Source organism: Zonotrichia albicollis, chromosome 1, assembly GCF_047830755.1.
Source record: "Zonotrichia albicollis isolate bZonAlb1 chromosome 1, bZonAlb1.hap1, whole genome shotgun sequence".
Lineage (NCBI taxonomy): Eukaryota > Metazoa > Chordata > Aves > Passeriformes > Passerellidae > Zonotrichia > Zonotrichia albicollis.
Genome location: NC_133819.1, coordinates 53,527,227 through 53,550,119, shown reverse-complemented (window position 1 = coordinate 53,550,119; position 22,893 = coordinate 53,527,227). Strand labels below are relative to the sequence as shown.

Sequence of the window (22,893 nt, the reverse complement as noted above, 5' to 3'; positions counted from 1 at the left end):
GCCATGAAGGTGCTAACACACTATCCCTAGCCAGTGTGACTGGGTTATATTGTGCTATCTTTTTTCTTTTTTTTCTTTTTCTTTTTTTTTTTTTTAAACAGACTGTGCTCTCAGCAAGATGGGGAGCTGTGTTAGTACTTCTTTCCAGGAGAGGCATTTAGAAGCCTGTCCCCTCAGAAGGCAACTAACAGGGGCTTGGTTCAGCAAACCTAGGAGAGTCTGAAGCTTCAGGCTCAGGGTTATCAAACTCAGTGTAAACAGGGCCTAAAGGTTTCTCCCATTCCCTCTTATCATCTCCCCCTACCCAAAGACAAATTTAAGTTTAACATTCTTTTAAATATGACAGCGAAATTTTTTTAAAAAAACAACAACTATCTACCTATGCCCTACGGGTTGGACCCTTCAGGTTAGGTGTTGACACTGAAAATTAGGTCTGACAGGTAACACGCAAACCCATTAAGAGTTGTCATGCTAGAGGGTGGTGATTGAGAAAGCCAGCATTTCAGCAAAGACTGTATTTCAAACAGAAATCCAACCACAATTGCCATTTTCTGTATATTTGCAGGAGCAATGGTGGACAGGGCCCAAGGCTGCTTGTAATTTTACATCATATACCAGCACTTTAGGTTTCTCTTGCACAAATACCATTTTGAACATGTAGGCTCCCACTCGGCAGTAAGAAACAAAAAAATTTTTTAACATACTGTGCTTTGCACACAAACATTCATTGTTTTAAGAACAGTAAAATGAAGCCAGAAGTGCTTATAACTTGTGTATACATACATATATACATACAGAAAAATATACGTATGTATGTATATCCCTTGGACAAAGTTGTTTCCCTACAATGCACATTTGCTGTGCATAAGGGCCGAGTTTAGTGTTGTACATACAAAACAGTATGATTATGCTCAGATGGACCTCAGATCCAAGCACTTTGGATCCAAATCCCAGGGATTTTCTGGGCTTACTTCAAATGGTCATTTTTTGTTGAGGGCACTATTTGAATTTAACTGGTTAACAGATATTCTAGCCTGAATGTAATCAACCCACTGACTTAATTCAAACCCTAACTCATTACAGGTGAATGGTACCAACCACAAACAGACTTTATAGAGGCTTCCACAAATGTCTTTGGTGTATGTGTCTATTCATTTTAAGGTACAAAATAATAATAATTATTATAATAATAAAAATAGCTATTTTGTGTGCTGTAGCAGTTCTTGTATAGCTCACAATAAGTGCAGCTCTCAACCCCTCCCACACCCAACCACCCTCCCTTGCAAATATTTGTTAAATAAGGATTAGACAGGTCAGACACCATTGTAGTGCAAATAGTAAACGATTAAAAATTTTTTTACAAAATATAGAAATGTTTGACTCCAGCAACTGGACAAACATGTTCCTTTCAAGTATCTCTCACCAAAGATTTTTTTTTTTAAACAAGTTACTTCCATTTAAAAAAAAAGTCTCTCTTTTTTTTTTTTTCTTTCTCTTGCAGGTAAACAGTTTCAAACCATCTAGGTTGCATAGTTCTAACATTGTAAGCACCTTTACAGAATGTAACTTTTATTCTTTCATTAATTTTTTTGTTCCGTTTTTTTCTTCATTTTTCTTTTTTCCTTTTTTCTTCTTTTTTTTTTTTTGTAAATGTAGTGCAGAAGATGAAGGTGTACACACCCTGCACACTATTGACCCTTGATCAATGTTAAGTATATGTATTGTGTCTGTATGTATAGAGACATGTATATAAACACATAGCCATATATATACAAACACAAACACTATACACCTACTCAGTTGCTCTGTAAATGTGGGGGGAAAGCGCCAGTGACTGCAGTGATCATACACATGGCTTTTCATTGACATTTTGGACTTTGTCCAAATTTCTGCAGGTTAGATGAGCTGCTACCATGGCTTGACCTGATGGGTAACTAAGGGAGGGAAGAAAACTTCCTTCCCCTAGTAGTAACTAATGTTTAGTATACTATGTAACAAGATAAGGAGCATACTGAAAGGAAGGGGAAATCCCCAATCCATACCACCATTTTGACCTATCTTGTTCAAGCCCATCTTCATGATATTTTCTTCCTTTTTTGTAGCTGAAGTCTTTTCTGATCTTCCATAAGTCTTTTTTTTTTTCTTCTTTCTCTCCCTTTTCTTGCTCTCTTCTATTTTTGCTTATATTTCTGATGATTGTTTCACTCAAAAAATATTATACCATGTCAGGTCTTTCCTCTTCTTGGGCTTTTGATACATTTTCTACTTAACAAGAAGGGTCTTGTGCACACTAGCGTCTACGAACAGCCACACTCCTCCACAATCATATTCTGTATGTCTTTCTTAATGATGTTCTGGCCATCGTCATAGTAGAGCATGGACATAGGCCGGAGCTTGGTGGGCACACAGCATGATTTGAGGTTGGCAAAGGGGCTATGGCCCCGCATGCGGTAGTGGTTGATGACAGTGGAGTGGAAAGATAATGATGAGCCAGATGTGCCTGCTATATGGCTGGGACACTCTCCTTCGCAGTAGTTGGCATGATAACCTGTAGGAGCAATGATCCAGTCACTCCACCCTATGTCCTTGAAGCTGACAAAGAACTGCTTCTTGCAGCAGATGTTGACTTTGCCATCACACTCCAGGCCTCGTCTTCGCCGCCTGTGCTGGCGATCCTCTGAGTGCCGGGCAAGCATCATCAAGAAGGGCCGATGTGATTGCTCCTTCTCCTCTTCTCCTGTGAATTCTCCAGCTTCCTTTTCTTTCCCTTCCCCATCATCTTCCTTTTTCTTCTTCTTGCCCAGTAGCACCAGGTTGGCTCCAGTCTCTTGACAAAGGTCACAGGCAATTCGCACATCCAAAGAGTTCTTGCCTTGGTCCAGGAGTCTCTGGACACTGCTGGAGACAGGGAAGATGTGCCAAGTGCTCTTACGAGTGTCCACTGCCTTTTCTGAAATCAAAGTCTCACTCTTTTCACCTTTCAGCCCCCCATCCTCTGTATCTTCTGCTCCTTCAGAATTGCCTTTTGGCTGTCGCTGCTGTTGGAACAGGCGGATGGTGACTTTTGTCCTGCTCCGGTTGGCCTTGGAGACCTTCAGGAAGAGCCACACTTCAGCATGCTCCACCACCGATAATTCACTGCCTTCCTTGGAAATCTCAAAGTGCAACATTTTCTTGGCTGTGCCTGATTTGGTAAATGGAAATAGACAGGAAGAGCTTGTTAGTATGTCTGCTTGATTTTGTTAAAGAGACTTCTGTTACTTTTTCCACAGGTGTGAAGTGCCCTAGGTTTTCTATTTGGTTCTTTAATTTTTATGGATTTTCTTTTCTAACCTTCCTTCACCCCCTCCTCAGTTTATATTTTGTGAAAATACATTTGCCTGTTTTCCAGCATATTTTAACCAGAGCATTTTTCACAGTAACAATGGAAAGGATTAATGGATCTCATGGCAAATAAGCATCAGCGGCTGCCAAGGTTTGCTTCAGCTGTCTTTGTGATCACTGTGAGCTGAAAGGCAAAAATGCTTTATGATGGCAGTCCATATGTACCATATGCAAAAAAATCTACACCTAATATCTGGTTAGGAAATAAGGTCCAGTGCTACCTGTTCTTTAGCAATACTTTGAAAATTATGTGGGGAAGAGGTTTGCACTCTCCCTCCATAACAATACATCCTTCATTTGCATCTTAAAATGAGTTTGTAAATATCTATTGTTTCGAAAACAAACACATGCCTAAAATATGAACCTCCACTTTAACAAGTTTTCAGATTTATATTGTAAAGAATTGAAGAATTGCAGCAGGCAGACTTTTCATCCTGTTAGCTGTAGATCTTGTTCCTAATTTAAGGCACTGTACTTGCTGTGATTATAGTAATGGTGAATACACTAAGAAATGAGCTAAAGAACTGTATAATTATGGGATGGTTCTCTGGCATAATTGTATCAACTCGCTAAGATGTCATTATGATGATTGTGATGGTGAGGAGGTGTTTCTCGGATACAGAGCTCATATCCCTGGCAGAAGTTGGAATGAATAATGAGGGCTGTTTAATGATTTGATCACTAGAGCATGAAGAAGTTAAGAGAGAATGAATTAGCTGGGGGATGGTGGTGATATAATTTTTTCAAGAGAGGTACTTTTCTATTTTCTTAACAAAAAAAAAAAGCCCTAATGATGTCTTTTGTTCCTTCTCAGCATGGAGGCCAGGATGGACTGGGGTCAGAGATTTGCAGTATATAGATATCTGGCCTTAGTGAGACAGAAACTGTATTCATAATTATCAATTTGTCATTAATATTATTCTTGAGCTACCCATAGTTGTTTACCGAATTTTCTGTGAAGCAATTCTTCTTGTCAGTGAACTGTAACTTTGCAGCCTAAGACCAGAAAGTGGTGATTAAAACAGAAGTAGCAGGACACATAACAGGAAAAGTTGCCCTCTTTGTAGCAAGGGTCTTCTCCTTGCTTCCCACTGCAACTGAATTCACCACTATAGGCTCCCTGACCATTTCCCTATTCTCCCATTCTCAGGTGAGAGAGGACTAGAGCAAAATCACAAGAGACATCTACCTTGTGTTCACTTGCAAATTGAAGAGTTGCTGATTTCTGAAGTTTGTAGGCAGGCCGTGCTGCCCCTTGAGCTACCTGTTGCTTTTTTTCTCTGTGAAGTACTAGCCCTGACACATTCAGCTTTCCCTCGTGGCATTCCCAGGTCAAAGAGAGAGACATTTCTGAATTACAGTGTCCAAAGGGCATAGTGTTTTGTTTGTGTTTTCCCACTAAGTGAGAGTGTGAAATTGTAGACTTTAACTGTCACTGAGATATGGAAACACATGGATTGTGTTGACTGCTTCTCACAGACTGAGAGAAGCTGATGCCAGTCTTCAGAGTGAGTTACATTAATTTCTTCTTTTAAGGAAGTAGCTCATAAAAAAGATAGAACAAGCTGACCAGTACTGTGAGGCATGATGAAAGTACTCTTTTTCTATTATTTTTAATTGATTCATTCAATAATGACTGAATGGCTAATGCTGGGTTCTTTTCCATTCTGGTAATCAAACTATATCAAAGCTGCCAGCTGTGTTTGAACAGAGGTCAGGTGATAGACACCAGTGTCACTCCTGACTCAGTTTCAGAGCGTGAGGAGTTGTACAGTGACATCCCTCCAGTCCAACAGAAGTACAAAAGGCTGGTTGCCTTGCACATAGGGTATTATGGAGTTTTCTCTCAGATAATGGATACTTCTAAGGGCTGTGAGAACCAGCCAGACTCTGGCTTTATTCCCCCTGACTATCCCTTCTAAAGCCAGCTTCTAACTTTAGGTTATCCCTTCCAGTCCTGATAAATCCTTTCTGAGGGGGCCTGGACTTAAGGGGAACCTGAAGGCAGGTGATGTGCCAAGGGTGGGTTGCTGGTTGCTGCCCACCAAGACTCTCCATTCAACCCATTCTGCTTGCTGCCTCTACCCAAGCAAACCTTGGTAAAATAAAATGTGGTTTAGATCAAGCTGCAGAAGACCTTCTTCTCAGCTGCTCTCTTTTCCCCAGAGCTCACAGACTTCTGTCTGGAATGAGCATGGATTGCTGGGAATTGCTATAATTATTTTGCATTCTTGAGAAACCAAGCTGTGCATAGACAGCAGTTCTGGCTTTACCAGGGGTCCTGTGCATGGCAGATCAACTGTGCTGGGTGCATGAGAAGCTCATCTGTGTTGGAAATGGACAAAAAACCTGGTCTGGTCATCTGCTCTGGAGAAAGCAGGTAGGGTGTGCAGACCTGGCTCAACAGTGGAAGAAGCTGTATGACCTATCTAATCTAAAAATCCAGGCAGCCCTGAATTACAGAATAACCTAGCACTGTTAAGTGCTAGTGCATGGTATTTCACATTCTGCTATTTCCATCCTAGTGGGAGTTGAAAATAGTTACGAAGTGACGTATCTGCAACAGCAAATATTCACATTACCTTTTGCACTGGCCAGAAGTGTAGTGATGCAAGCAGTCTTTTTGACAAATATTACATGAAAGGAACAGGACCTCAAAAACCCTCTTAAATAGCTTTTCAAATGCTCCTCCATGTGTGAAAGTAGAATTCTTCCTCATTACTAAAAATATTTGAACAGCATGGTGAAAGTACATGAGTACTTGCTTTTTCTTTACTTAAGGGAAGTGAGCTTGAACAAGGTAGCCTAAGACATGTCCTTCTACAGGGATAACAGGCTCCTTGTAGGTTGTTAGCTACAATAACAGCCTCTCTGGATGTCGTTAGCTACATTTTCAGAAACAAATGGTGGGTTAAGAGTCTAAAGGAAAAGATGCAGGGAGCTTATCTGAACCTAATATTTCTGAATGAAACAAAATCCTGAAACCTGCACAGCTAATAAAAGGTTTTATAGCGATTAAAAAACACTTTCCCTTTCATAGGTCTTTTTAGAAGGAGACTGGGAATAGTGCAAGGTTGAGGATAAAAAGCATGCTTTCACATTAGGAAAAAACGAAGCTTTTCTGAATTCTCTCCACATTCACAACTAGTTTGTTACGATCACACAGCACAAATGGTATGAATCCTGCAGTTTTTAAGAGGTCACTGTTCTCAGACAAGCTCATTTTGAAATCAGAGTTTGGCCTGTTCTAAAACCAAATTGAGACCCTAGGATCTGACTTATTATGGTTATACATTCACTTTATAACAGGATCTCTGTTTCCAAAAGGTTCAGTGCTACAATAAAATAAATTATTCAAGTGTTCTGAGACAAAAAAATAAAAATAAAAATCTATAGTTAAATTTCTCAAGATATTTCTTAGGGATTTAGTAGTCTTTCTTTATAGGTCTGAATTAACGGTCAGGATTAAAGCTTCAGTTCATCAAACTGAAGGAAAAAGGGAGACTCCTGAAATTTGGGGATGGTATCACTTCCATAATTACATTTGGTTTACCCTTTTTTCCTGCTGTTACATTTGCCATGGGTGATTTGCAAGGGTCTTTTTCCATTTGTAATCATCCTGCTCCTCCTGCCTGACTGCTGAGGAAAGACCCACAGCCCAACAGTGATAATGCCTTCATCACTTCCATGCTCATATAAACAGCAGTGTCAACAGCCTGGATTGTTATCATAGCAGAAGGCAGCTGAAAAAGGAGACAAGGGATTACTTTGGGCTCCTTTTGATTGCTTTTCCTCATTTCCCTTTCCCAAAACATTGGAGAGGCCACCTCTCTGCTTTACTGCTGAGCAAAGTCCCTTCCAGAAGGAGGGCTGTGATGCCAAAGGAGCAGTCTAGCAGGGCAAGTGACACCAGCAAATGATGTGAGAAGTGGTTAAAAATACAAGCTCTAAGTAGTGCATATATGGTAAAAGGTTTAATGGAAGGAGTTACTGAATGGAAAGAAAGTGTAGCAGTATATATAGCATGGGAGTTTTCTCATATCTGTTTTTCTCTTCAGCAGTGCTCATGCACCTTTTTAGGAGAGAAACCTGAACATGCAAGCAGAGGGGAGCCTGCACAGGTACCCTCCTCTCCGCCTCTGGAAGGGCTGGCCAGGGCTCGCACAGGACTCTGCAGCCAGCACCTGCTCCCAAGCAGCATGTGGGTGATGAGCATGGCACAGCAGCCCGTGGAGAGACTGGCAGAGCCCTTGAGGGCCCAGGCCCAGGGCGACTGGAGGGGCAGCCCTGCATCAGGTACCTGATGCTGTGCTCCAGCAGGGATCTGCAGGTCCAGTGTGCTCTTCCTCTGAGGCTAAGGATCCTTCCCTCTGTATGGCTGGCTCTAACTATGCCACTGAAGTTCCGTTATTTGCAATTTGCAGCAGGATTCAAGATCAAGCCCTGCTATTTCAAGCTATATACAGATACTAGGTGGGGTCGAAGCTATACAATTGAGAGTATCTTCTTTTGAGTAAAATGCAAAAATATTTATTTTTTTTTACCTTTATGCTCTTAAATTATTAAGGCTTTTTCTTTCATAATGAAAGCCATTATTCTTTGTAACATTATAATGTGGCTTATTCTTAATTTCTCTTAATACACAGAATTTATTTTACTTTGAAAAATGCTCAGTGTGTAAGAAGGTGCTGTCCCTTTAAACATCTATGCTTCACCGGTACTTAATTTTGAAACGTTTTTACATTATACTGTAAGTGAACTGTTTTTCCATACAAAGCAAGCTTTTTTTTCCTTTTTTAGTTGCTAACTTTACTACTGCCTATGTTTAGATTTGGGGGAATTTGTACTGCGTGCCAATCTGTAATTACATTCAAAAGCATCCTTCCCTTCACTTCTCATTTCCGTTCCCCAGGAGACAGAAAAAAAATAGGTTACTAGAAAGGTTCCTCTAAAGAGAGTGAAGAGAAGAGCATGGTTATTGAGAGATAATTGCTCAAAATGTTTACTAATGAGTGACCACTGGAGTTAGATGAATTCTTTGCAGTGTAGAATTTATTCAGAGAATTTAGCGTTATCGTCTGGTAATTATCCCCTAGGCAGACTGATGATTACAAATCTCCTATTGCCACAGTTAGACAGTGGCCATTTCTGTGAATGCATTTCAGCCTATGGATCACTGGCAAACAATTTATTCTGATTATTCATTATCCAGCATATGTGACCACTCATCCAGGTCACATACTTTCATTCCTGCTCCCTTACTGTTGCCTCTTACAGTAAGAGGGGAAATTATGGCACAATTAATACCTTATCTTCATGCTTACTTACCATTAGCTGTCAGAAAAGGAAGATTTTCTTGTAAGAGAAAAATAAATAAAAAAAGAAAATCAGGAAAAAAGAACTATTCCCTGAGTACTTGTGAGGAAAAAAAAAAGCAGCAGCAGCGACTTTATTTAAATACCTTTTCTTGAAAAGTTAACCCAAAGAGGCACTGACAAGGTCATTCAGAATGTGAAATAATTCAGTTCTGGTGAACCTTGACTCTCCTCTGCTATTTTGTTAGGAAGCACTTTACATCCACAGCTTTGAGTTCTTTCCAAACGGAAAGCCCTTCCCCCACATGGCTTCAAATATTTAGAAACAAAAAAGGTGTTTGTTTGGTTGAAGTTTGTTTTTTTTCTTTTATTTGATTTCTTCGTTTATGTCTAAAATAACTCAAGCAAAGTTTAGGAACATTTGCACCAGCAAAATATTCCAAGGTAAAAACAATCCTAAGGCTTCATCTTTTTTCTTTCTTTTTTTTTTTTTTTTTTGAGAGAGCAATTTTTTTGTGCATACTTGTAATAATTTGCTGTAAATTCTAAAATTAAGTGGATCAGAGGCTGCCTGTTTGTTTTCATTAAAATATTTAATTTCTGAGCACTAAGGCCCAAATCCCAGGCCCACTGAAATGAATAACAGAATTTCCAATTGCTTCCAGTAAACTAAGCTTCATTCCTATATCAACATTGCAAAGCTCTGTTGCATTAAATGAGATTGCCTTCTCATAGGCATATCTCTATATATAGATATAGATATAAGAATTCCTGAGCATGAATCACTTACATGTATGCAAGGCAGATATATCCTGCACAGAGGAAACACATGAATGCACATTCTTGTCTGCAGGAATGCTATGGGTGCAGGCAGAGGTATAGGAGCATGTCTGCCCTGGGATTCCTGCATCTAAGGACATACATGTGCTCGTACACACACAGAGGCAAATACATATTCAGATACTCCTTACTAGCACACAAAACTGTGGGCCTGGCTACACAGAGATGGACACATACAGTACTTTCTTTTTCTCAGGTATGTTTTTCTAAACTGGTTCCCATTTTCCTAGATTCATCTGTGCTTTCTCAGGTTGTTCTTTAAACCAACCATCCACTCTTAATTCTCACATTTTTGATACAGAGAAAGAGATCAATACAGAATGGCTTTCCTCTTCTGGAAGCAGTTTGCCTTCATTTGCTAAACCTGAAATCTTTGATTTGGTATGCCAGGGGGGAGGGGGCAGGAGGGAAGAAAAAACAACAAGGGAAAATAGGCTTGTTTTCTAAAAGCTGAGGAGACTGCATTAAAAAATGTTGTGAGAAAATCATCTCATAGGATGATTCATGGTCACATTTCTCAGTATCTTGTAAAAAATAATATTTATAATTTCTGATCTGTCTAGATTTCCAGCACTTCTAGCATCCATCTTTTACTCCTCAACCTATTTCCTTCCTGCATTATTTTCCTTGCAGCTTTTCACTCCAGTGAATCCTTGCCTTTTAAATAAACTAGAATAGAGAAACGATCCCCACTCAGAGCAGCTACAGATAAGCATAAAGATCTCTGGGATTCAGAATCCAATTAGGTAAAATAAGTGTGCGGGAATGTTGCCTGGTGTGGAGCAAAAAGCCTTTGGAGTGTGCCCTCTCGTGGCCGTTCTTTATTCAGCATGAGTACTTGTACCCTTAAATACAGTTCTTTTCAAATGAAAATTGTCGAAATTATTCAAAATACATAAGCGACACATCCTTTGGGGTTTTTTCCATCCTGAACTGCCAGCTTGGTTGTATAGGGTAGGTGAATACATGTATCCCTCTGCACATGAAGGTAGGCATCACATGATCAAGTCAGTTCACCTGGAATTCTGTATGAAGTGGTACAAAACAGTGGAAGTGGTCTAAATAGCTGGCAGACTCCTCTTTTTTCCCCCTGGAATCTCTCTTGAAGATAAATCTTTAGCTTTCTGTATTTCTATCTGATAATTCCTGTCACCTTCTCGGGGGCTGATGTTAGCAACCCATTTCATTGGTAGTTTAGTTGCCAGGATCAAATTCAGTTGGCAGAGTCCCAGAACTGCCTAATAAGCTGTCTACTGAAAATAATGAACGAGTTAGTAGCCAATCACATTTATAAGTATTGAGTATCTCTGTTGTTGAACCTGTTGGATTTGCTTGTCACAAAATTTTATGACCCCTCTCTTCAAAAAACTATTTTTAAGACTTTGAAGTAACACACAGAACTCTGGCACAGCTTCCCTTACAGCAGAACTAATCGACATTAGTAATCTCAGTTTGATATGCAAGTAGAAAGTAATTTTCATGTTTTACTTGTAAGAGTGCCAAAGGACAGTAGGGTGCATTTGTAACTTTTGCCCAATACTCACAGTCCTTAGTTTTGCAGAGATCTGTCTGGATTTGTTAGCTGTAAAAAGTACCTGCCAACTATTTTGCTGATTTCCTGGACATAACTACACCTGTTCTTCAGACAAGCTTACTACATTTATTTGCCTTTTAATTGTCTGAAGTCTGCTCTTGTTTGCATTTTGGTTTATTTTAGAAAAAAGCAGTCTCAAGACAGAGCTGCATGCACAGGGTGCCGCTTGCTCATTCACCCCACTTCTTTGCATGTTTGAGAATATGGCTGATGAAACATGGAAATACTACATTTTTATAAAGGCAAGTAGTTAATGTGGCATCTGAAAGACATTTCCCTAAAGGCTTTATGTCAAGCCATACACAAAGAAACAAGAAGCCTAAAGTCTTATTTTGCTTCTTGTAGACATTTTTTTGACACAATATGAGATGTTTTCATTCATTTTCATTGATTTCTTATTGCCCTCCATTGAGGCAGAGTGAGTTTGATGTTAAAAGCAGGAAACACATTAACCTGGCTGTGAGCGGAACATGTTTGTTCTCCTGCTTGGTGTTTAAATTTCTTCATGCTATTCCCAGTTCCCACAGTACAAAAAGTGGCGGCTGTGGCTATACTCCACTCCTGTCTTTTTAACTCATACTTCCTATATGACATGTCACTTGCCTTTGTTTTTTGCCTCCCTTTCCTTTACAGTAAAAAGATACTGGTTCAATATTTGATAGGAGTAACTTCCAGTGCACAAGAGGACAGGATCTCAAGAAGGGCTTACTTAAGTTGCTGCAGCACTGGCACCTGTAAAATGTGGTAGATCCTCTGATATTAGCAATTTACCAGATGAATGGCTGTAGATGAATACGCTTCAGTAATCTGAAGTTACTCCACAGAGTGGATTTATCATTTCTATTATAAGCCCAAACCAGAGCTCAGTTGCTCATAGTCCCACCCTTGTCCCAAATCAAAGAGGTATGGAAAGGCAGCAGGTATGGAAAAAATGGACAGAGCAGCCCTCCTGCCTAGGCTTCCAGGATCATCTTAGTATGAAGGAATAGAACTGTGGCAGGGAGGAGAAGGCATGAGAACACGGTGGATGCCCCTGTCCTGCAGCTCCATAGCATTAAGTCCTCTTCAAGTAATTTGTCAGCAGCAGTAGGACAATGCTATGTAAATCAGGCTGAGTGACAGTGTTGGTGGCTGGTGGCGGGGATCGGTGGCAGGATGATTGGCCAGTGTGTGGGCAATGGCATGGTTTCTGCTGCTCACGTGACTGCCAGAGCCAATGGCTTTGGGAGCCGCCGTTGGAGGGTATTGTACAGAGTAGGCATATATCAAATTCCAAATTCCTTTGTGTCAGAGCTCAGGAGAGACAATAATGTGTTTACAAATGATTGCGACGCACACAGTGAAGAGAAACCACTGTTCATGCCATATGTGTTCCACTGTGCTCAGAGCGAGCTGCTGAAAACCAGGTGGGGAATCTGACTCGTAGACAGCTTAGAGGTTTCCTTGCTTTTATAAATTCATTTCTAAACTAATGTTGAGCTACCCCTGCTTCTAATGACCTCTGGCACTGACACCTACTCTCTGGTTTCTGAAGTGGAGGGGATGGAAAAACTGAAAAGCCTGAGCTCTCATACTGAAAGAACTGATAATATGTATATTGACAAGGACTCCAAAGGCAAGGGCTCCTTGTACAGTTGGAAATCAGACAGCCAGCAGGAATGTCTGCACTTAAAAGCATGCACACTTCTTGTGCATGGCTTCCCTGCAATCAGAACATCTGAGTCAACAGGTTTTCAGGACTGGAAACTCTGAGTGTTGTCTTAATTGTTTATACTGCTGCAGCAAACTTTTAAACAAAAATGCTTGGAGTTCCTTTGCATACTTTGCCTACCATATGCTGTACCAAACAAAACAATGACATTCTTTTAAAACCGTCTTGGCAACAGGAAAAATGCTTTGGCTAGACAGCATCATAAAAAGTTGCTGTTAGTTAGATGATAGACTTATTGCAAGTAACTGCTATTGATGCATGCATTAGCATACCCACATACACTAACAGATTTATGTGCAGATACACATACGTTGAATTAAAATGGGTTCTGGTCCTATTCATGTAGGAACAAGACAGCAAAGTACAACTTTAGAGCTGTTTCCTATGGGCAATTTATGTGAGACTTAAGACTTTACTTACTAAACACATATATTCTGAGCTCTTACTGCCTAAGAGTTAGGGGGAAAAGAACTGTGAAAGAGTTCAAAATACACCCTACCAAGGTTACATTTTTGGCAGGAGTGTTTTAGGAGCAGAATCTTTTTTCCAGTATGCAGAAGTCTGCATTACAAATTGGATCAGCTACAGCAACTTGTCCAGTTCTATTGAAGTCATCTGACAGTCCCTGAAACTCTTTATTGCTGAAGATGCTGTGTTAAATTAAAGAAAAAAAAAAGACAGAAAAAAAAGGAGGGCAAAAACCCACAAAAAAGTCATCTCACTTCTAAAACTTTAAGCTGCTTCATCTGATTTTGTAACTTCCACTATAATTTTTACATGAAAGGGCTGTCTCTGAAGTAGTTTGCAGTTCACTTTCTGTCTTCATAAACTCCCCAAAAGGCTACAGCCTTTTTTCTTTTACCATCAAATCTGCAATCCAGCCCTTTACTGCAAGTACTCTGTATTTACAGGCAGAGTTTGGAGGACCCTGCTGCAGCCTGACTTTATGTTCAAGATTGGTTAGAGAGCTTCCTCCCTGTGTGACTGACTGTGCTTAGCAAGTGTAATCTGTAGCCAAGACTAAGTCAGAAAAATCAAATTCCTTCAGAGTCCTACCCCCCCATCCCATTCCTCCTTCTCCCTTCCCCCCAGTCTCATCCTACAACCTTGTAGAAAACATTATTGCTGAGGAAAAGAAAATAAGTTAATTGCAATTTTGGCAGAAAGGATATTTTTCAGTTTGGGGACAAAGGATATTTTACAGTTTGTTTTTTTTCAAGCACTCACCTGATTCTGCAAAAGTGATGATTTCTGAGGTTTGCTCCACAACTTCATTCATTTCGGCTCTTCTTCCAACATCATCCTCTATTTCCACATAACCATCCTCTCCCACCTTTCCCACGTGGAGTTTTTTGATGGCATTTAAAAGTGCTGCCTTGGGCACTGGCTGGGTGATATTAGGTCTGTCCCTCAAGTGCAACATGTTCAGTATGTGCTTCTTTACTGCTTCCACCATCTCAGGCTGTGAGCTGGGCACATCCTTTGAGAGCGTGGCAAGGGCACATGATGGACAGTCAGTGACTGAACTGTGCCCCTCGGATCCTGGGGTTGGGGAACTCCTCACTATAATCCAGCAAAGCACCAACAGAAATCCTCTCTTCCAAAGCAAAGGCATCCTGGCAGCAAAAGTTGTTGTGATTCCCTTTTTAAAAGGCCCTGCTTTTCCTCCCCCTTCACGAACAGTTTTTTTGGGGGCTGGTTTAGTTTGCTTGTTTGTTTGTTTGTTTTTCCTTCTCTTCAGCAAATTCTCTGGAACAAGAACCAAAAGTTTTCTGTGAAGTTTTGTTTGCAGGTTCCCTCTCTGAATGCAATAAGTGCTGTAGATGTTTGTGGCTGTCAGGGAGAAGAGTTCTGACTCTGTCTCAGAGTAGGAGAGAGACACAGAGAGAGGGAGAGAGAGAGAGAGGACGGATTGGCCTAAAGTGAGTGAGTGAATGAGAGAGGGAGGGAGTTTTGTCTGTGAGTAAAGGCTATGATTAGGAAGGGGGAGGAACAGGCAGGCTGGCTTCCTTATGCTCATTGCTCCCCTAACACACACCTCTCTTCAAATATCACTACTCGTGGTTCCTTCCCTCCCCCCTTTCTAAAAGATCTTCTCATTCCTGTAAATTTACTCTCTTTTTTTTTCCTTTTTTTTCCTCTCTGTTTGACCCCTCCCCCCCAGCTGTCATTCCCCCCCTTTTTTTTTTCCTTTCTTTTTGTTTTGTTTGTTTTATTCCTTCAACAGTATCACCAGCTTAACTAAACAGAGGAAACATGAATGAATGAAAAGAGTGAAATCTTTAATGAGCACCTTGCTCTTGGTCCTGCCTGGTATTGTTAGGGATAGCAGGAGATGTTAAATAGCTTGTGAATGAGATGGGAATGAGGACAGGGGCTCTGAATATTTTGAACAGAGCCCCTGCCTGTTCAAAATATTATTCTGCCTGGAGTAGAAGCAAAAAAAATCTTTTCTGCTCACTTCTAAATGCTGGGGGTTATCAACACTGGCAAAAGATCTGACAGGCACAAAATAGCACTGTTGTTTGGAGGGCTCTATAATACACGATACACTGCTCAGCTGCAATATGCAGTCAGGCACTGAAAGCCTAAGCAGGAGTTGGTACATGTGACATGTGACATGACATGGTAATGCCATATAATAACCCTACTTCTATGCTAGTCTGTGCCTGGGAGTTCTTGGGTAGATAAATTAGGTTTGGGGTTAATCAAGCAATTCCTGAAAAATGCTTTGAATGTGAAGTGTTACATGTCATCTGGCCAAATCATACTTGCTTCTGACTCAGGCAAAGCCCTCATCGATGCCAATAATAATTCTGTCTGAGTGAAGGCTGAGTAAGATCTTCTACATTTGGCCCATTGTTATTAGAAGGCACTTATTACTTCATTCATTTAAATCACAGAGGGCAATCATAATATTAGAACAGGACACTGGAAATTAAATGAAATCTAAAGCACAAGAAGTTTCAACCAGTGTTGGTAGCCCCTTGTCGGTTTATGTCAGGGAGGGCTTTGCTGTGCGGTGAGAAGGCATTCCCTGTGCCACTGCCATGGCTTCAGGTTGCCTTTACATTCTGTATCCTCTCCGTTCTGTTCCTTATCCAGCAAAGTTGAAGTTTGCAAACTCGCTTACGTTTGATTATGAAAAAATGACAGCTATAACTGTATAAATTTTGAGATTCTTCCCTTTCAGGCATTATCTTGTACCAATTTTCTTAGAGCAGCTTCTTTTTTAGTGTTTACCCTCTTTCTTTTCATTCCTTTCATTCTCTCTCTACCACACCTTTGTCTTCTCAGATGGGCTTACCTCCTACCCAGCAAATATTCCACTTACAGTATATTACTGTCAACCATTGCATTTCACAGTGGAAAGGAGTAATTTATAAATATAAGCATTGAAAGGTCTCTAATTTCCGTGAGATGACTACAGGCACATGGGTTAAGAGACAGGCAAGGAATTATAGGTAGAGTAAATGAAACACACAGAAGTAATCGAACAATCAGCCAAAGTCTTACAAATGTTATATATTGCTAGTCCTTTTCAATTAAGATCTTTTATAAGTCTTTTACTGTTATAAGGCATCCACAGTACCCCCTCATCTGTGTTTTACTGACCTCAGTTACTATACTGTTATACACTGTTACACTTACAGGTCTGTCAGCATTATAAACCCTGCAGCCATTCTTATAAACACATCTTTGTAACACAAACCTCACTATAACACATTGAATTTTCTTGGATCTTGTGAACAGCCCAAAGTCTGTTGTAATTATACGAAGTCTGAAAGTCAGCTTGAAATAGAACTAAAAGTTTAATTGGATGAAAAAATAATTTCAGATGAAAATATGCATTCATGATTAGATGTACTAACAGATGACATAATTAAAGGAGTTATATATAGTTCTAATATAGCACCTATCCTAACAGTGTCTGATGAAAAGTAAGGGAGCGGCATAAATCAAAATAAAATGCAGATAAGTATGTCTGGCTTCTTGCTGTGGGGTATATGTTGCTTGCCATATACTACAGGTACAGTTATCGCATACAATCTCCATTACATACAGGTATAGCATATTTTACTTGCATGCCATGATGATGACAGATTTAATGTTAAAGCATAACTTTCTAAAAACCACTCTTCTCTAAAAGAGAGCTTCCAATACCGTTGATACATGGTTTATTTGTACTTACATGTATATACATATATGTACAAAAATGCATACAGAAATGTGTTTGAATACATACAGAAATGGTTGCTCAGATTCTTTCTACAAATTACCTGAGCTGCAAAGTTCTGCATATGCATTCATTCAATGTAACCCTAACAGTATGCAACAGCATGCACAGGAATTAAAAGTTTCAGTTTGAAAGGAAAAAAGCTGATTGAAAGTTTTACCTCTCTAGTCCTGACTCTCTGAAGGAGACTGCTGTATTGTGCTTTAAGAACTGCTGAAGTTCCTCTTTGTGGTACTTATAATGCGAAGCTTTATACTGTACTTCTCGTGTGTACACATCCCATGTAACGTCTGTCAAAAGTGGGCCGGATCACTGTGCTGGATTGGTTAATCCTGTTACATCAGCAATTGACTGTTTTTCCTGTATGAGACATACTTCTTGTAATTAATTATCTAATGGAAACTCCTGATTCTCTAGCATGACAAAATATCGTGGATCAACTTGTGGTGATTTCTGTATCCATTTAAAGACTAGAACTTAAAATCAGACAAAGCAAACATTATGAGTCAGGAAGATACACTCCAACTTGTTGTATTGCATAGCTAGATATAGATATTATTAGATGAAGATAACACTGTTCTAGTTCAAATACAGTATTTGCCAGATACTTAATTACTACTTTGCAAATTGTTTTCTGCTTCTTAAATACTCAAGGATATACCAGATAATCTTTCTGCAAATTTGGATTTTTTTCAAATTCAGGAAAATGCATTTGAGTAAGCATCCTTTGGCTTTGGATGATTTTTTTTTAAAAAAATCAATCTCTGAACAAATGTGTTCTTCTGTTTAAATTAGGGATCCCTTTAAAGCTCTTTAAAAAATGAATCATATTGCTCCTGTCCAATTCTCCTGGCTCCTTGACGTGCAGATTGCATCACACTATTAAAAACTGTTTAGACATCTAAAAATAAATTACAATGAGCGACAGTTCACATTTTTTGCAAGTGTGCTATTAACACTTGTGGAATAAAATAAAAGGCAATTTTCATTTCAATTTACATTAATGAAAATCAGAAATAACTATGCCAATTAGGCAGTACAGAAGTAATACACATAAGGTCAAAAGTAAATCCAAAATCCATCTCCTTTCTTAAACACATATAATAACTGGCTTTATGTGGTACCATTTATGACAAACGGCATGATCATGCAGTCTTTACTCATTCATAACACCCACTGATTACCAGAAAATCCCCATCCCTCAGATTTTTTTTTTGGCCTGAATCGTACTTATAATTATATTTTTATGTCCTGTTGGTAATGTAACTTTAATCTATCTTGGAATATAGTTGATCTGGATCAAAGAAAGATTTGAAGCTTTCAATTTACAGTGATACCAGGGTGTCCTTATAGGCGTGTTGATCCCAACTGGTATGTGTGCTGTATTCACACAACAGCTTTGGTCGAATGAGAAAAAAATCAGAAGTTAATAGGAAACATATGACCAGATAGGTTGCTTTGTTTCCCATTTTTAATATGCGTATAATAAGTGAAACAGGTTGCAGTAGCTTTTCTGCAGTCGGAGTTTGGTGGTTCCAGTTGTTACAAAGAACAGCACTTCTTTTTTTATTTTTTTTTTCTTTTTCTTTTTTTGTTTTTCGGCATTCCTCCCCCCCCCCCCCCCCCCCCTTTTTTCTTCAGGGACAGTGAGACACTTGCTTCAAGAAACAGATAATGAGCATGTATATACCCAGTTAGTCACAGGACTCAATTTTTCGTGAGGATCCTAAACCCAAGTTTTGCCAAATGACTTTTCCACCTTGCAATCCTGTTTTTCTCAGGGCCAGGCTGCGTTTGGTTTTAACTGACATCCTAAAACTCTTTTAAATTTGTTGCGTACTGGTAGCGCAGTGCCTGTTGCAATTTGGCAGCAGACATATTCTCAGCAAGAGCCCTTGCACTGCGTTGGTTTTACGGAGAGCAGCAAATCTGCCCCGGGAGTAGGGAGCTATGCTCTCTCCGGAGCCAGAGCGGAGCGGGCCCGGCTGTGGCCGTCATTCCCTCTGGGGCAGCGCCCGGCTGGGCCCGGCCTTCTCCCGCTGCTGCGGCGGCGGAGGGGCAGAGGATTCCCGGGGAGAAAGTGTGTGGTCCGGGACGAAACGAGAAGGCTACCGAGTGAAGCACGGCAAGCATGTATGTGATTTATAGCGCAGGATAAGTTCTGAAAGGAGTTTAGGAGAAGTGAAAAGCATTATTCATTTCAGAGCATGCTCCTTATTGCCTCAGGGAGTTTGTGTATAGCTTTACCAAAGGCCTAATGAAAGCTTTACTCGGTGACTAATTTTTTTTCACACCTATTTCTCTCTTTATAAATATTTTTCTCCCCATCCCCCCCCGCTCTCCTTTTCATTTTGTTGAACACAGCAACACCTGCTGGCAGTGGTCCGGGAGTACTGCTGGAAAGACCCACTGATCTGACTCTTCAGACCAGCTGCCATTAAGCACTGCCAAGCCATATTAATGAGCTGCCTCTATTTTTACCCCTTCCTGCCAGAAAGGGCAATTGCTCTTGGGAAAGACTGTAGCTGGGTTTGGTTTTTTTCTTTTTTCTATTTTTTTTTTTTCTGTCAGCTTCAGAGTCCAGATAATTATTGTTCAGCTGGGATTTCTAATTTAAATTCTGGTACCACCAACTGAGACCACATAAAACATTGGAGTGATGCTGAGCCTATCTTGCTGGATCACAGGCATATTTTAGTTCTCTCCTGGATCAGAAATAACTAAAGGAATGGGACTGAGAGACAGAGGTTGGTACTCCAGCAACCTGTCTCTCTTTTTTTTTTATTCTTTTCCTAATTGTGTATTTTAGCTTACAAACCATTTTAAAAAATGGCCCAATGCCACTTCATTATTCACCCACTGGATATTATGTGATTTACTGACTACTTTGGAATCCTGAATTGCATACAACAGTATCTGTCCATCTCCATCCCTGCTTTGAAGAGCAGCCACTAGAAAACACACTGGCACAGATTTCCATGCAAATCAGCTGGAATTTCACACTGTTGTACCTTATTTTCCTATAGTAAGAAGAAAAGATATGACAGAAACTTACATTTAGAAGTTTTATGTTTCTACTTTTATGTAAGTGGACCAATTAAGGCTGGTCTTGCTGTTGCTACTAACTCAAATGCTTATGTGCTGTTTAGAGGGGTCAGTGATTTCAATAATAATTAGTGAGCTGGTCAAAAAATAAAGTTCATCTGAGGATAAGAACTCGGCCTAGAGGGTAGGATAAATAAGAGCTTTCTTGCCTTTCTTTTTGAAATTGATCGATGACACTTTTTACAGGGGTCAGGATAAGTATAAATTCTGTTTTACAAGAACCTTATATAAAGTCCATCTGACAAATAGAAGCAAGTATGTTAATTTTCTTTCTAAACTATACCTATGTCTCCTGACATGTCACCCACTGGTATTTTTTCTTGCCAGCTCATGGAACAGTGAGCTTTAACAAAGATATTTCATGTCCATGTTATTTTAGCATATGTGTTGCCTACTTAAAAATAAAAGTCAAGGCATATGAATACGTAAGCCAGGTGATACAGAAGATGTTGTTAGTGTGATGCAATATGACACAACTATATGTTGTAATCAGAGCTTGTTCGTAACTTTTCCTTTTGGGAAAAACATATTTACAAAGAGAATTTTCTTGAATTTATAGAGAGAGAATGGACTTAAATTGTAACTGGAGAGAGAAGTCCACCAAACTAAAGTTGTTCATGCAGCTTGTTTGACAGGTGACTTTTCAGTATATTACTGCACTAGTAATATTTTTTATTGAGAAACAGTTCTGTAGTGTGTAAAATATCTTGATTGATGCTGGCTTCAAAGATATTTTGAGATTTTGATTAGAGGCACATCAATTATTTAAACCCCAAAGGGAAGGACCACCAGGTGACAGATACCATTTGGCTCCAAGTAGGGTGATAACAATTATAGGTGAATTAAAGCTATTATTTAAAGTCCACTAAAAATAATTTGCATGCTGTGGAAAACTTTGACTGATGCTCAAAGCATACATCAAAATAACTTCTTATGTAATTGCCCTTCAGTCAGTGGAATTTCATCATATCTTTGCACCAACTTCAGAATAAGGGGAAGTGGTCTTATTTCTGTGACAAGCCCTGAATTCTCTGTTCTGTGTTCCTTTTACTACAGTTAATCAAATCACAGCACACACAACTGTTTAACTTACAGACTCCTGTTAGTTTTTAGAATCAGCTCTTGCTGTCACTGAAGTTAGTGCTGACTGTGGGAGCAGAAGTCAGTTGAATCAAGCTTTGACTCTGAGGACAAGTGTAAATCATTGATGGATGGAAAGAGACATGAAAAGTCGTACCTTAGATAAAAGCTTTTCAGATGATTATTCACTGATTTGCTTCCCAAAGTAACATTGCCTGTGGATTTTAGAAAGATTTATGACTGTGTTTGCAATAGGAATGTTTACTGAAGAGAGATCTAGATGGGGACCCAGGAAATCTGGACACTATGCCATCAACTGCTGAGGACAAATACCTCATGTCCCCATCAGTAAAGCTGAAGAAATCAGTTTCTCTTCTGAGATCCCTGGGTCAAAAATGGCAAACAAGCCCTTGCTGCTGTTTTGATTCTCATGGTCACTAGTTTTTGTGTGGGTTATTTAAAATAATTTTTGGACTCGTTTCCAAGATAGACACAGGTTAAATCTGAGGGATGGGTTAGGTTTCAATTATTATTTTCAGGGAAACACAAAAAATTACTGAGAGCATTTCACATGTGGGGAAGTGAGGGGAGTAAAATGAACAGTCATCATTTATTGACATAATGAAGCCGCTCCCCTTCTCCATGCACATACCCTTGCCCCAACACTGTTTTAACAAGCACTGGTGATTACCCTGAGATTCCAGGCTCCAATGTAAACCTACCTATGTTTTGAGAATTTATCAGATTTTTCCTCAAATCTGGGGTCATAGCACTTGAGATTTAACTTGGTAGCATGAAGTTGAACTTTTGGAAAGGGTATGAGATCCTCAAATCTGGATTTAATTTCCATTCTGTTAAATTTTCCAATTTGACTTCACGTTTTATGGTTAAAATTTTATACTTTTAGTTCAGTGCAGGTGGGACATGTAACATATAGACAGTTAAATACCTGCTTGCCTGGTGTCTGCTTACAGACTGCAAAGTTCACGAGCAGCTAGGCTTAAGCCTCTTTATCAGTAAAGACAAAATAGTACCTGCCAAGCTCACAGGTCTTGGAGAAGTGCTTTTAAAATGAGCTTTATAATACCCAGTAACAGTTGGGGGAACAGAGGGTTGATAGGCAGCAGTGATGGCCAGTTGCCTAGAATATCAGTTCCTCTTCAATAACTTTTGTATGCCAACTATGAACTTATAAACAGTTATTTTCTTTATTCATTGTCTGCTTATTGGTGTCATGCCCTCATGATGACTCCTCTAAAAGGGGTGACATAAGGTAGCTCAGAATAAAGTTTTTGTGTGCAAACAGGGCTCAACTGTGTGTCTATGCACACATTTTTAATTGCTCCTTTGAAGCTGCCCATTCAGGGACACTAACCAAGCATCTAGGAAGTATAAAAACAACAAAGAAGTGTTCAGATGTTTCTCATAAAGCAGATTCTTTTTTGAGAGGGTTAGTTCTGGTTCTTTTTTTGCCCCTTAAACTGAATTTTTCTCACGTGATTAGAGTCAAATTGACAGCTTTGAACAATAATTTAATCTGCTCGCTCACAGAAGAGAAGAGCAGGGACAGCCACAGGACAATTTTCTTCAATCACATTCTTGGGTACACAGAGACTTGCTCATGCCC

At 39.6% G+C, this 22,893-nt stretch overlaps 1 protein-coding gene across 2 annotated transcripts; it reads right to left on the bottom strand.

The window, feature by feature from the left end:
- Positions 1-6: 6 nt before the first annotated feature.
- INHBA (inhibin subunit beta A) lies at positions 7-17,377 on the bottom strand. Of its 2 annotated transcripts, XM_074541483.1 has the most exons (3): positions 17,242-17,377; positions 14,072-14,593; positions 7-3,184 (listed from the first exon to the last, which is right to left on the bottom strand). In XM_074541483.1, exons 2-3 carry the CDS (start codon positions 14,457-14,459, stop codon positions 2,298-2,300), a joined length of 1,275 nt encoding a protein of 424 aa, XP_074397584.1. In that variant the 5' UTR covers positions 14,460-14,593; positions 17,242-17,377; the 3' UTR covers positions 7-2,297. The 2 variants fall into 2 exon arrangements, with proteins under 2 accessions (XP_074397584.1, XP_005487052.2); XM_005486995.4 differs by lacking the exon at positions 17,242-17,377 and having other exon boundaries at positions 14,072-14,879.
- Between the last annotated feature and the right edge of the window lie 5,516 nt (positions 17,378-22,893).

Bases quoted from the DNA above. Each gene is read 5' to 3' on its own strand.
- INHBA (XM_005486995.4), bottom strand. From the start codon at position 14,864: ATGAGCATAAGGAAGCCAGCCTGCCTGTTCCTCCCCCTTCCTAATCAT. The intron at 3,185-14,071 runs GTGAGTGCTTGA...TTACCAAATCAG, and splicing joins CATCACTTTTGCAGAATCAG to GCACAGCCAAGAAAATGTTG.